The 15,616-nt window shown below is 34.5% G+C and overlaps 1 protein-coding gene across 3 annotated transcripts in view; it reads left to right on the top strand.

Moving 5' to 3' along the window:
- The window catches only part of CCDC34 (coiled-coil domain containing 34), a 35,363-nt gene that overhangs the window by 7,530 nt on the left and 12,217 nt on the right, over nt 1-15,616 (top strand). For 2 of the 3 annotated variants that reach the window (XM_063783950.1, XM_508337.9), the window contains exons 3-5: nt 5,532-5,639; nt 14,425-14,583; nt 15,138-15,279. In XM_063783950.1, coding sequence (XP_063640020.1) covers nt 5,532-5,639; nt 14,425-14,583; nt 15,138-15,279 — 409 coding nt within the window. The remainder of the gene's footprint in view (nt 1-5,531; nt 5,640-14,424; nt 14,584-15,137; nt 15,280-15,616) is intronic. The other variant, XM_063783951.1, reaches the window with a different exon arrangement.

Below are 15,616 nucleotides of genomic sequence, written 5' to 3'. Positions count from 1 at the left end.
TTCCTTAGAATAACTTTTCTGTTAGTTTTGAAACCAGTTATTATTTGATAAGTTTCTAACCAGGCAAGCAGTCACATGTCCCAGAGGCTTGGCGTAATTCAAATGATTATGAAAACTAATACATTCTGCTGTTTTCCTATTGTATGATACTTTGTATTCTAGATTACAAATTTATTCCTGGAAAAGTGCGCTGTGAGAGTGGCACTTATTTCCTCTTGGCAGTACACAGGGCTTGAGAAAGACCTTACGGTTGATGTTAGGCAAGAATAATAAAAACCCTGGTTCTTTTTATTTGCTGGGTGTAAGCAAGTTATTTAAACTTTTATGTTTCTATTTTCTCGTCTGCTTAAGAGGAATAAAATAATACCTGTGTCACAGGGGTTTTGTGAGGATTAAATGTAACAAAGTATAAAGATGCCTGGCTTTGTTTTTATTTGTATTGTTATTTATATCATTACTATTCATAGTCTTCTTAAAGCTTTTTCATTTATTTTCAGAATTAGGGTGTATTTTTGAATTCCCAGACTGACTTCTCTTACCTCAATGACTAAGTCCATTATTTAGTTAGTAGCTTTTAAGAATATTTGTTCATAGTGAGCACTCTATTTTTTTATGTTATAAAAACACATACCTACATATATCTCTCTCTATATATGTATTTATACATATGTATGTGAAAAAGCATCTTAATTTTGTGCAAAACCTGGTATTCTATTCTTTTTTCAAAAGGCTGGTCATAATTCATTAAATTGGTTTTAAACTTACAATTCGGAAAATACTGATCCAGTGAGTTAATGGTAGAACAAAATTCAATTTCTGGTATTGGGCTTTATCTACAGTCTCACAAGAAATTACTTGTTATATTAAGAAAAGGAGGGTCACTTCCAGTCATTTTTAGTCAGTGTACAGAGAGAAGTTAATTGAATTTCAGAAAGTTAGTAAAGCCCGGGCTTGGTAGTCACACAGAACAAGGCTGAAATTTTAGCCTTGCCATTCTAATTCTGTGACATTAGAAAAGTTAATTAACTTCTCTGAGCCTCAGTTTCTTCATCTATAAGCCAGATGTTAGAGAGACAATAGTGGAGTAGTTAAAAGTGTAAATTCTGGGTTTTGTTTTCGTTTTTTGAGACAGGGTCTCACTCTGTCACCCTTGCTGGAGTGTAGTGGCGTGATCACAGCTCACTGCAGCTTTGACCTCCCCTCCTCTTCCACTTCAGCTTCCTGAGTAGCTGGGACTGTAGGCACACGCTACCACGCCTGGCTAATTTTTGTTTTTATTGTTGTTTGTTGGGGTGGGGGGGGTGGTTTGCCATGTTGCCCAGGCTGGCCTCCAACTCCTGGGCTCAAGTGACACCTCCCAAAGTGCTGGGGTTACAGATGTGAGCCACGGTGCCTGGTTTAAAAGCGTAAATTCATGAGCCATACTTCCTGCATTCAAAATTTGGACTTTGGGCAAATCCTTAACCTTTCTGTGTCTCAATTTCCTTATCAGTGAAAGGGGGAGGATAATATTTGCTTCATAGTGTTGTTATGAGGACTAAATGAACATCAGGATATGGACTAATATGTACAAAGCACTCAAAGTTATTATATGTGAAAGGAGATCATAATAACTGCCATGAAGATTTGTTTTGAGAACAGATTAAAATAATAAATGTAAACCCTATCACAATGATAAGCATGTAGCAGGGTATAATTATTTGTAATTTGGTTCAAAGATTAAAACCTTTTTATATATTTAGTAGTTTGACATTTCTTATGGCTACTTTATTACTCAACTCTGAAGTGATTCAGTTTTAGCATGACTTTACATATCAGTTATGCCAGGGATATCCTAACATATAGGCCAACTACTCAGCTTGTTGTAAGCTCATGTTGAGCTTTTGTGGTATTCACATTCTTTCGCTGCCTTTTCCTTTATTTTGTTTTTATCTCATGTTTTCCTTATTTTTCTGTATTTACTGTATACCTAATTTGTTTATAAACCATATCAAATTTTTAATCATAAAGAATAGTCATCTCAGATCCCTATTAAAACTAAAAAGCATGAAAGGCAGAAAAGTAATTTTGCCAAGGCTTCATCCATGGCAGAACTGGGACTGGCACCTAATTCTTTGACTTCCATTTAAATGCTTTTCCCACAATATCAAGATGTATTTTAGAAATAAGTGAGTCAGACTTAGTATTTATTTTTTAATGAACTCTGGCTTTCGTATTTTCTTCCTTTAAGATTTAAGAGAACATTTGTAGGATAATTTGATCATTAAAAAGATCATCCACACTCATAAATTTGATTTGAGCATCAGACATTTGGTTTGTTTCAGACATCTCTGTGGGACTAAGTTAAAAAATTATTTTAATTCATAAAAATTACCCACTTACAAAATGGTATACATTTGTAACTTTTGTTGAGATGATAAATATGGTAAATATTGAATCAATTATCAAGCATTATGAAAAACTAGTATATTGGTTTTATAGGTCATTTAATTTTTATTTACTTTTTAATTATTATAAATAATTATTTAGCCAACTGCTCCAGGTTCTCTATGGTCATTGGCTGATTCTAATTCTTAATATTTGCTTTAATATATTATAATCAGTTGTAAATTATAAAAATTACCTAGTTTGTGAGTAGTCCTGGTGCCTTCTTTTTTCTTTTTTTTTTTAAACCATCTTGCCTTTGGCCATTTTATTCATTAGCCCTTAATGAGCCCTTAACGAACGAATAGGGCAGGATATAGAGCTGTTAGTGAAACTCAAAACTGTCAGTTTTTCTGATTATTATTACCTTCAGTGGTAAAAAATTATTTGAAAGTAGGCAAAACCTATTAAAATAAAAATGCATGTTTAAGATCTTCTTTGGATTTTGGTTTTCCATAATCAAGTGTTGTATTCCACGGGAAAATATTAATAGCTATCTGTAATCCTGTTGAAATTCAGTGGTATACCAGAAGACCATGTAGGGGCCTTTCGAAGGAAGACTCCAGCTGTGTCCTGAAGGAGACTGGCCTTTGTGGTAAACATGGAGTCATTCAGGGTGGGAAATTCTAAGAAGGGCCAGACTTGGAAGGGAGGGTTGTGTCTCAAAATGTGATGTATATTCTGGTTTGACAAATTACTTGAACAGACATCCAAGATTAGAACACTGTTTGGGTTATTGGTAGCATTTTCTAGATACATTGTGACCCTTTAACCCTTCAATCAACATTAACTAAAATTTGTTAGCCATCAAATAGGAGTACAGGGTTTCTTTTTTTCTGATTTTTTAGTTTAGGTAAATGAAGAATCTTAAAAGGTACATAAATATATAGTCAATCATGTCTTTAGTTATACATTTAAATAATTACTTTTCTTGAAAATAAAATTTGGGACTATTTTGGAAAATTTTTGATATATAGTTGTCAGGTCTATATCTAGCCAATTAATGTCTTTCATATTTATATATTTGTATATATACACACATGCACATATAAACATACATATATACACATGTATTTGTATGTGTACATGTATATATATGTATAATTTTTCCCCCTTTTGTTTCCTAAGTCCAAACCCTCTTTTCCTTTTCCTTTTCCTTTTTTTTTTGAGATGGAGTCTCACTTTGTCACCCAGGCTGGAGTACAGTGGTACGATTTCAGCTCACTGAAACCTCTGCCTCCCAGGTTCAGGCGAGTCTCCGGCCTCAGCCTCCCCAGTAGCTGGAATTACAGGCGCCTGCCACCACACCTGGCTAATTTTTGTATTTTTAGTAAAGACAGGGTTTTACGATTTTGCCCAGGCTGGTCTCGAACCCTTGACCTCAAGTGATCCATCTGCTTCAGCTTCCCAAAGTGCTGGGATTACAGGCATGAGCCACCGCGCCTGGCCCAGAGGCCCAGGCCTTCTTTTTCTTATAACTCATATACTATGGCACACTCTTCGTCAGTCTTCCTCAGAATAGTTCTCATCCCTTCAAATGCAGTCTTCAGCCGTTGTCATTAAGAGCTCTGAATTTTCCCTTTTGCCGGGTATTCTTGTTTCATATAGTTCACTTTACTTTGCCTGTCTCAAAAGACCTTCTCCATCTAGCTAGTACCACACTCAAATTTTCTACCCCCTCCCACCTCCCAATCTCTCTCCTTTCGAAGCCATCTTTTCACTGTTCCTTGTATGGTGCTCATTTCTGACTAGCCTGGTAGACTAGGCTAGGGGGAAGGAAAGATGTTTCTCCTCATCTTCCCTTCCCTTCTCTGAACTTTTATGATATGCAATAACTCGCAATGTAGCACTTATTTCTTTAGTGTATAGAAAATCAGATCAGAGACTTCTGGGATTTCATCTTTATATCAGATTTATATCAGTTATTGCTAGGTCCATAGTAGGTGTACCATAAAAGTGTACTGAGTAAGTCATCAAAGAACAATAGCTGCTGAAGTGATGAAAAATCCTTAAAGATGGATATTTGCTTTTGGGGGTATAGTGTTTAAAAGTTGGAAGACTTCCTGAGTGAGGGCGGCTATCTTCTATGCAGCAGAATTTTAGGATGAGTGATTATGGAAGACAGATTTCCTGTGACCAGTTGTTTAAAATGCAAAAGAGATGTTCTTGGTGTCAAGTTTTATCTTCATTTAAGACACTGGAATTAGTCTGAGGGTTGGAAAATTGTCTTTCCCACTACCACCCATGCCCAAGTAGGTAGGTCTTTGGGAAAGAAAGGGCTATGGAGGAGAGTGGAGACCAACAGAAGATACATAAGGTATCTGACTATTAGTATCTAAAGACGGAGAAGAAAAATAACCAGTAATTATGGTTGTGGAGTCCTAGTGAAGTCTAGTTTGAACAGCATTCTCAACCAATGCAGTAATTTAACTGATGAGTGACAGAGTGGTGGCATTCAACTTGCAGTTTTATTTGGCCATACTTTCACATTCTTTTTCCTGAGGAAATGCCCAAACGTGTAGATTCGAGTGACAGCAAGGCAGTTAAATAATCTGGGATATGAATGTGATTTTGTTTTACACTTCAGCAGCTATAAAATCAGTGAAGAAAACTCTGGGTTCTTTTTTCCCTAAGGAAAATTGAATGGTTTCTTTGTATTTCTTTTGTGTAACTGAATTAAATTTTTAATATAGGGATTATTTAATTTCTATGCTTTATCTTCATCAGGAATCCAGAAGCTTCTTATAACTGTTAAAAAAAAAGTTGCAATTCTCTTGAGCTTCTGCCAGTAGCTTAGAGTGATGCCAAAATTTATGTGTGGGAAAGTTGATTTCAATGAGGGTAATTTAGCTGAAGTTTAGTCTAGGAAACTAGTGTTTTGCTGCCAAGCAATTATTTGCACATTTCTAAAAAATGACTTATACTTTTACCAATGCTTTTTTTCATCATAGACTGGTTACTTAAGTAAGTTATTGCCACTAGTGGCATATGCTCCATAAAGGAAACTATATTCTTGTTTAATTTGGTTAATAACCTCAGACTTTTAAAATATATGTTATTTGGGTACTTCTATTAAATGTTGCCTTTTGTCTAAATAAAATCCACAGGAATTAAATCAACAACTAGAAAAAAGAAAAGAAATGGAAGAACGTGAAAAAAGAAAGATAATTGCTGAAGAAAAGCACAAGGAATGGGTTCAGAAAAAGAATGAGCAAGTAAGGAGGGGAAAATGGATACACACATTGACATCTCTTTTGCAAAATATTTCTTCCTATTATACTTCATTACCTAGGTTTTAAAAAATACTTCTCTTAGAGTCTTTCTTCTTTGGCTTGTTTTGTTTTTCTATCCTGGTGGACATTTATCAAGTCTCTATCTTCTGCCCTTTGCCCTCTACTTTTCTCCTTTTTCCCTCCTGTGGCTTGCACTAATATTTGCCTGCAGGCAGTCACCAAGTCTGTATTTCTAGGCCTGACCTTCTGGATCCTTATGGCAAGTGCCTCCAAGTCTGCAAATCTAAAACAACCCATTTTGCCCATTTCTCCTTCGTAAAGCCATCCTCCCATTTCTCTGTTTCATTCAGCTGTCTTCTCGGTCACCAAGGCTTAATTAGAATTCTTCTGTTGTTCCTAATCATCTCCTCCTTTTCTTTACAATTACTACTCCCCTGTTTGTAATCTCTTTCCATTATATCTTTCAACTTGTTTACTTCTTATACTGGATTGTAAGCTACATAAGGGCAGGGATTTTTGCCTCTTTTGTTCAGTTTGCCAGGAGCTAGATGAGTACCTGCGCATGATATATGTCCAAAAATAGTTTAATTGAGTGAAGATGTTCATTGAATGGCTGCATTTTTTCCTTTTAATTTTAATATATTCTTGTATGGATCACACACATTCGAAATTTTAAAAATACTTATTCTGTGGTCAATTTGTCTTCTGTTGTGATTTTTACATATTTAGAGTGGTACTGCTTTTATTATTATAATCCAGTTTTACAAATGTGGAAAAATGTTTAAATTGTAGGACAATATTTTAAATTTTAATTCTAACTTTTTATCTTTATTGTTGAATCTAATGCCCAATGGTATTAATGAGTACTAAGTAAATAATTTCAGTAAATTGAAGATGATATAACCTTCTTCATCCAAGTATTATAAGAAGGAAATTGGTTAGATGTATGTGTGTGTTATAACCATATTTGTTTAGAAGTCAATTACTTTGTTTTTTTAAAAAAGTTTACTTCATCCCATGATATAACATGAAAGAGATCTTTGTGAATAAATTCAAAAATCAAAATAAATCTCTGTGACTGTTATAAAACTTTGGGTAATATCTTTTTGAAATTTGTAACTATAAAACAAAATTATTTTACACATGCAGAATAGTTTGCTCTTTCCTCTAAAAGTCCTTCTTATCTTCTAACTCCATTAAGCCAATTTTACCATGCCAATCAAACCTAGTTGTTGTTTGTCTAGGAATGTAAGATACTTCTGGGAGACAATATATTCACTGTTTTAATTAGTGGCAGTAGACCTAATCCAATTATTTGAAGAAAAAAAAAATTATTTCTTTTGGAGGGAAGTGGCTTGCCCTGACATAAATCACTAGTTATTGAAGGCAAAATTCCGTAATGTTGAGAATTATTTAAAAATAAAACTGAGAAGTTATATTTACCTGTTCTGCAGAACTCTTGTTCATGTTAAGGAATAATTGATTATTCTTTTTTTTTTTTTTCTTTAAGACCTATCAGATTTCTTCTTTCAGACATAGTTACATTTACCTCTATTTGTAAAGACTGCTCTCCTGGTTCTTCTCTTCCTGTCTGGCATCTAGCTTTTTTCTCCTCTGTTTACATTTCATCGTGTGTGGTCCTCAGCTGCCTCCAGCTTCATTCACATTTTAGCTGTATCTGTGGCTGCTATTTTCTCTAAGTCATATTCACTGTGTTTTATCAAAAAATCAGACACAAAGAATTTATGCATTCATTAGCAAAGCTAGTTTCTTATAATATGACTGTAAATTCTTAAGTGCTTTTAAAATAAATGTTCTATCTCATCTGGTACTCCTAACATTTGTGTTGCCGTGGTAATTTATTTTCTGGATGTGTTTATTACAGTGTTATCACATATTTTGTAAAAGGTCCTTTACTTTTAATGTTTTTAAAAATTATTTTAAAATAAAATCGTTTTTCATTCTCAAAACACAACTGATTTTCTAATGTAAGACATTAATTCAGATCAACAAGGTATATGATGGATAACACTGTTATCATTGCATTATTCATGCTTTCAACAAATATTTACTCAGCTTTTACTGTGTGCGAGGCACTATTGGAGAAAGCAAAACAGAAATCCAGAAACTTTAAGTAGCCAATTGTTATGTTAGTTTCCTTTAGTTGTATGAAACAAAGGTTCTCTCAGTGCAGCGTCTTTAAAAAAGGAAGATTTATTGTTGTGCTCTGTGTGGTGTAGAACTAGCGTGCCAGAAAATATGAAGCCACTTAGTGGCTGGTTCCTCTCTCGGTAGTAGTGACTGCTCTGAGTGCCTGTTGTGTCTTCCTTTTGCTAACTAAAGGCATTCTGTTCACACTTCTTTAGTTTAAATCCTACAGAAGTCTGTCTGATTTTTTTTCAGAATTAATTCTATTGAGCTGTAGTTTGCATACAATAAAATACAACTATTTTAAGTTTGATGACTTTGACAAATTTAGGTACCCATGTAACCATCACCATTAAAAATACAGAACATTTCCATCACCCCAGAAAGTTTCCTTTTGCCCCTTTGCATTCACCCCCACTCCCTGCCCCCAGCCAGCCTCAGCTCCAAGGAAACCATTAATCTGCTTTCTGTACTTGTAGATTAGAGTTGCCTTTTCTATAATTTCATATAAATGGAATGATAGAATATATAGTCTTTTGTGTTGGTCTTTTGTTTTAAAACTTATCCTGATATTTCATGTATTATTCCTTTTTATTGCTGACTATATATTCTATGAAATACATTTCATAGAATATGTTTATCTGTTTCATTCAATTTCATAGAAATTGTTTATCTGTTCACTAGTTGATGGACAATTGAGTTGTTTTCAGTTTGGGATATTATGAATAAAATTCTGTGACCACTCATGTACAAGTCTTTTTGTGGACACTTGTTTTCATTTCTCTTGTGTGAATGCCTAGGAACTAAATTACTGGGCTATATGGTAAGTATGTGTTTAACTTTATAAGAAATTGCCAAACATTTGTCTAAAGTACATGTACCATTTTACATCTCCACTACTGTTATAATAAGAAAGTTCCAGTTGCTCCACATCTTTGGCAGATTTGGTATGGCCAATCTTTTTCATTTTAAGTCCTTCTAGTGAGTGTGGAGTGGTATGCCATTGTTTTAATTTTCATTTCCCTGAGATCTGATGATGTTTAGCATATTTTCATAAGCTTGTTATATTAGTCTTCTAGAGCTTCCATAACAAAATACCACAAATTGGGTGGTTTAAACAACAGAAATATATCTTTACTCACAGTTCTGGAGACTGGAAATCAAGATAAAGGCATCTGTAGGTTTGGTTTCTCCTGTGGCCTCTCTCCACGGCTGTCTTTTTATGTCCCCACAGGGCTTTTCTCTGTTCACATATATCCTTGGTGTCTCTTCCTCTTCTTGTAAGGACACCAGTCCTATTGAATTAGGGTCCTACCCTTATGACCTCATTTAAACTTGATTACCTCTTTAAAGATGCAATCTGCAAATACAGTCACATTGGGGATTAGGGATTCAACATAGGAATTTGGGAGAGGGGCAGGAATACAATTCAGTCCATAACATATATTGACCATTTCTACATCTCTTTTGTTGTTGGCTTGTTTTGTGTTGTTGGCTTGTTTTGTGTTGTGTTAAGTCATTTGCCCATTTTTGAAGGGGTTGTATGGCTTATTATTAAGATACGAGAATTTGTATATTCGGACTATAAGTCCCTTCTCAGATATATGTATTGCAAATATTTCTTCCCATTTAATTTTTCCTTTTTTCCTTCCTTCCTTCCTTCCTTCCTTCCTTCCTTCCTTCTTTCCTCTGTCTTCCCTCCCTTCCTTCCTCCCCTCCCCTCCCTCCCCTCCCGTTCCCCTCTCTTCTGTCTCTTTTTTTTTGAGTCAGAGTCTCACTCTGTTGCCCAGGCTGGAGTGCAGTGGCATGATCTTGGCTCACTGCACCTCTGCCTCCCGGGCTCAAGCAATTCTCGTGCCTCAGCCTCCTGAGGAGCTGCGATTATAGGAGTATACCACCGCACCTGGCTAATTTTTGTATTTTTAGTAGAGATGGGGTTTCACCATGTTGGCCAGGCTGGTCATGAAATCCCCATTTAATTTTTCTTAATGGTATTTTTTTTTTCACTAACAAGAAGAAGCACTGATTAATGGTATTTTTTAAAAAGAAGTTTTAAATTTTGATGAATTTCCATATTTCAGTTTTTTTAATTGTTGGTAGTTTTTGTATTCTATTTAAGAAATGGCCATCAGAGAAATGCAAATCAAAACCACAATGAGATACCATCTCACACCAGTTAGAATGGCAATCATTAAAATGTCAGGAAACAACAGGTGCTGGAGAGGATGTGGAGAAATAGGAACACTTTTACACTGTTGATGGGACTGTAAACTAGTTCAACCATTGTGGAAGTCGGTGTGGCGATTCCTCAGGGATCTAGAACTAGAAATACCATTTGACCCAGCCATCCCATTACTGGGTATATACCCAAAGGATTATAAATCATGCTGCTATAAAGACACATGCATGTGTATGTTTATTGCGGCACTATTCACAATAGCAAAGACTTGGAAGCAAGCCAAATGTCCAACAGTGATAGACTGGATTAAGAAAATGTGGCACATATACACCATGGAATACTATGCAGCCATAAAAAATGATGAGTTCATGTCCTTTGTAGGGACATGGATGAAGCTGGAAACCATCATTCTCAGCAAACTATCGCAAGGACAAAAAACCAAACATCGCATGTTCTCACTCATAGGTGGGAACTGAACAATGAGAACACATGGACACAGGAAGGGGAACATCACACACCGGGGCCTGTTGTGGGGTGGGTGGAGTGGGGAGGGATAGCATTAGGAGATATACCTAATGCTAAATGACGAGTTAATGGGTGCAGCACACCAACATGGCACATGTATACATATGTAACAAACCTGCACGTTGTGCACATGTACCCTAAAACTTAAAATATAATAATAATAAAATTAAAAAAAAAAAAAAAGAAATGTTTGCCCACAACAAGAGGGTAAAAATACTCTCCACTGTTTTCTTCCAGAAGCTTTATAGCTTTAGCTTTACCTGTATGTCTATTTGAGTTTAATTTTAATGTATAGTATGCATTAATGGTCAAGATTCATTTGTTTGCATGTGGATATCCAATTGTCCTAACAATATTGACAAGATAATCTTTTCCCTATTAAACTACCTTTGGCACCTTTGTTTAAAATCAATTGACCACATATTTATAGGTCTGTTTCTGGATTCTAGTCTATTCTATTGATTTATATCCTGTGCAGTACCACACTAACTTGTTAGTATAGTTTTATAGTTCTGAATTTTATTATTCTTGATATCAGATAGTGTAAATCCTCCAGGTCTTCAATTCTTTTTCAAACTTGTTTTAGTTGCCCTGCATCTTTCCATATACAGTTTAGAATCAGCTTATCAATTTCCCTAATAATGCCTGTCCTAATAGTGCTTGGGACTATTGGGATTCTGCTAAATATAAACACATAGATCATTTTGGAGAAAATTCCTATCTTAATAATATCAAATTTTAAATCTATAAACATGGTTTTTCTTTCCAGTTATTTATGTCTTCTTTAATTTCTCTTAGCAGTGTTTTTTAGTTTTCAATGTATAGCAGTATTTTGTTAAATATATTTCTCAGTATTTCATGTTTTTGCTGATGAGGGCAGTTATCTTGCCTTGTTCCTGATATATAATATATATTTTATATATATACACGTATGTACAACACACGTTTATAGCATATATGTAATGTACACATGTTTATAACGTAACACATATGCTTATAACATAAGTAACATGTTATAGCATATATGTAACACATGTTTATAATATATAGCATACATGTTTGTAACATGCAGCATGTATGTGTTTATAACATGCAGCATGCATGTGTTTATGACATATACATGTGTTTATTATATATATATATGTTTTTTTCCCAGCCACACTCATATGGAATGTTTCTGATATTACCTTGTAATTTCCATGCCTGGTTTTGATATCAGAATAATGCTGGACTCTTAAAATGAGCTTTGATGTGTTTACTTTTTCTCTGTGTTCTAAAATCATTTTTTTAAGGTTTGATACTATTAAGATATGCCACAATAATATTTTATATTATTAAAATATGGAGTATCTTTAACTGTAATGGAATCAACTAGTGAAGCTTTCAGTGACTGGAGTTTTTGTAGGAAAGTTTTTAATTTTGAATTGTTTTTATAAGTAGAGGGTTATTCAGACACTACTTTTTCTCAAATTCATTTTGGGAAGTGGCATATTTTAAGGAATTTTGACATTTCATTTAAAATATTGAATTTATTGGCATAAAATTGTTTTTAAGATTCTCCCATTTTGATTTCTGTATGATGTCTGTGTGATCTGCCACTCACCGTCTCTATGACCTTAGGCAAATTAGCCTCCATGTGCCTTAGTTTCCTCCTTTGTAAAATGGGATAATAATGGTATCTACCTCAGATCATGATTATAAGAATTGAGAGTGTGTACAAATAAAGTATGTAGAATGGTAACAGACATAATTAGCACTCAATAAATTTCAGCTGCTATAATTAAAAACAATGTAAGAACTGGTTGATTTCTTGTAGGTAAAGTTGTGGAGGACAGTCATGAGTCACATGGAGATTAAGCAAGATATACTCGAAGGTCCTTTTCAATTTGTAGATCTTCTGACAGTTTGAAGTAGTTAAAATCCAGTATTGTTCCAATGGCTATTGAGTTCTCAGCATGAAAAGATTCTGTTTCACAGCTATTGGCTGCCCAGCAAGAAGGAAATACAGCAACTTTGATACAACTTGGGAAATTACTTGAGCTTTGATTTTTTTTTTTTTTTTTTTTTTTTTTTTTGAGATGGAGTCTTGCTCTGTCTGCCAGGCTGGAGTTCAATGGCACGATCTCGGCTAACTGCAACCTCCGCCTCCTGGGTTCAAGCAATTCTCCTGCCTCAGCCTCCCAAGTAGCTGGGATTACAGGTGTATGCCACCACGCCCAACTAATTTTTTGTATTTTTAGTAGAGACGGGGTTTCACCATGTTGGCCAGCCTGGTCTCAAACTCCTGACCTCAGGTGATCCACCTGCCTTGGCCCCCCAAAGTGCTGGGATTACAGGCATGAATGACCATGCCCATCCTGAGCTTTGATTTTTAAGACCTGTCTTTCCTGCACAGCCCTGGACATATCTTGTCTATAACTGATGTTTGTTGGTTGAGTCTTCATTGAATTGCTTATATTAATGTATTCTATAAGCTGCTTTCAAGGGAAGAATTTCTTTTCTTGGCTCATAATTATTTGCCTGGGTGATATGTATGGCATTTGTATTGCATATACTTTTTATGCCTTCCAGATTTGTTTCCAAACCTTTGATAAAGAAGACTAGCTATGTCATTGGTTATTTAGAATTTAGCTGTGTTGGTAGATTATCATTTAAATAAGGAGGAAAAAATATTGAGTTATAGTCTGTGTCAAGGATCAATTTTTTTTTTCTATAAAGGGCCAGTTAATGAATATTTTAAACTTTTGGGGTCATGCAGTCTCCGTTGCAGCCATTCAGCTTTGCTGTCGTAGTGCAAAAGCAACTATAAACAATAAATATGTAAACAAATGAGTGTGGCCACATTCCTATAAAACTTCATTTACAAATACAGGTGATGGTAGATCAGATGTGATTGTCAGTGCTTAGTTTGCCACCCTTTGTTCTATGTAAGAATTATATAGCCAGAGATTTGCCTGGATGTGCCCTTACATACAGTGTTTAATGAGCATTATTCACTTCTCCTCTCTTAATTCACTGATGGCAAAGATTTATGCAAATATTAATATTGACAAACTGTCCTGGAAATATGTGTGTGTGTATATATAAAAATATACATATATATTTACATATACATATATACATATATTTATATATATAAATGTGTGTGTGTGTGTATATATATATATATATATAACCCCTGTTTTAGAATGAGAGTAAGCATCCATTAAAAAATACTAAGATTCAGACAATCTAACAGATTGTAATTTTTACTCACTATCATTTATTCAACAAATTTTGATTGAACACTGTATTAGTCTGTTTTCATGCTGCTAATAAAGACATACCTGAGACTGGGAAATTTACAAAAGAAAGACGTTTAATTGGACTTACACTTCCATGTGGCTGGGGAAGCCTAATAATCATGGCGGAAGGCAAGGAGGAGCAAGTCACGTCTTACATGGATGGCAGCAGGCAAAGAGAGAGAGCTTGTGCAGGGGAACTCCTTTTTTAAAAAACCATCAGATCTTGCAAGACTTATTCACCATCATGAGAACAGCATGGGAAATAATTGCCCCTATGATCCAGTTACCTCCCACCAGGTCCCTCAAAGATGATATTTGGGTGGAGACACAGCCAAACCATATCAAACACCTGCTGTTCACTCAGTACTGCCCCAGGCTCTGAGTGGACATTGGTGAGCAAGATCTTTGTCACTGACCTCATGAAACTTATAGCCCAGCAGGTAGACTGACATTGTACTGTTAATTGCAGGTATGTTATATATTTTCATAAACCATGTTGTGCCAACTGCCATGATACCATGTCTATTTTTAAAAATAATTGAAGTTTAGAAAATTGCTGAATGCAGCAGTCTTTCCTTAGATGAGTATAATTACTGGTATTACAATTAAACTTTATCTATTTTTATTTAAGAAAAGAAAAGAAAGAGAACAAAAAATTAATAAAGAAATGGAGGAAAAAGCAGCAAAGGAACTGGAGAAAGAATACTTGCAAGAAAAAGCAAAAGAAAAATATCAAGAATGGTTAAAGAAAAAAAATGCTGAAGAATGTGAGAGGAAGAAGAAAGAAAAGGTATTTTTATTAAAGTGACCAGTTAGAATACATAACTTTGGTGTTCATATGTGTCAACTATATCTTAGAAAAAGTATCTAATAGAAAATTGGCACTATCTTAGCATAAAATAAACACAAGAAGCTATCCTGTTACGCTGTGTTTAAACTTCAAAAATGAATATGCATTTGTAGTTTTCTTAAGTTGAGAAATAGTAAGCCTGTTGATATTTTTTCAGTCAGGTTTAAAACTTGTTGCTGTTACTCCTTTTAAATATTTTTCAGTGCATTTTATGGGAAGTCTTACTGCCATTTTATAAATTACTATTCTTTGAAAACAGCAAATACTTTTTTCTTTGTGGGTTTGATGTCTTATTGTTTTTCAGAGCCAGACACCTTAATGTATGTCCATGATCATGTTCAATATTCTACTCATATTATAAAAATATGATTCAGTATTATGGCCAGTAAGCCATTGGGGTAGGAAGCTACTGGAGAAAAAAAAATCAGTAGAATTTGAATGGAATGTATAGTTACAGAATATCCCTGGAAATATTTTGGTCTTGTCATTTTAAGGAAAAAGAAAAACAACAGCAAGCTGAAATACAGGAGAAAAAGGAAATAGCAGAAAAAAAGTTTCAAGAATGGTTGGAAAATGCGAAACATAAACCTCGTCCAGCTGCAAAGAGCTATGGTTATGCCAATGGAAAACTTACAGGTTGGTTTTTATGTTGTGTGGCTTACATAAATATGGTTTGCAGAAGCAAATATTATACTCCTTTTGACAGAAATAGAAATGTGTAAAAATTATTTTTCTTTCAAATTACTATTTTCCAGAAGATTATATTATAAACATGCCATGTTCCTATGGAGATGCTACAAATGTACTGTCATTCTCCACATTTGTATTTCTTAAAAGCAGTAGTTACAAAACTGCAAACTTATGCTTTAAAGTAATGATTTGTAACATTAAGAAATGAATAATGTTCTCTTACATTTTTTCAGTGATAAAGCCTTAATCAGGATATATTTTAAGGGGTCGTTTTGCCTCCTCT

The sequence above is a fragment of the Pan troglodytes genome, chromosome 9, assembly GCF_028858775.2.
Source record: "Pan troglodytes isolate AG18354 chromosome 9, NHGRI_mPanTro3-v2.0_pri, whole genome shotgun sequence".
Lineage (NCBI taxonomy): Eukaryota > Metazoa > Chordata > Mammalia > Primates > Hominidae > Pan > Pan troglodytes.
Note: the sequence above shows the minus strand (reverse complement) of the source record. Positions and strands in the feature narration are given on the sequence as shown.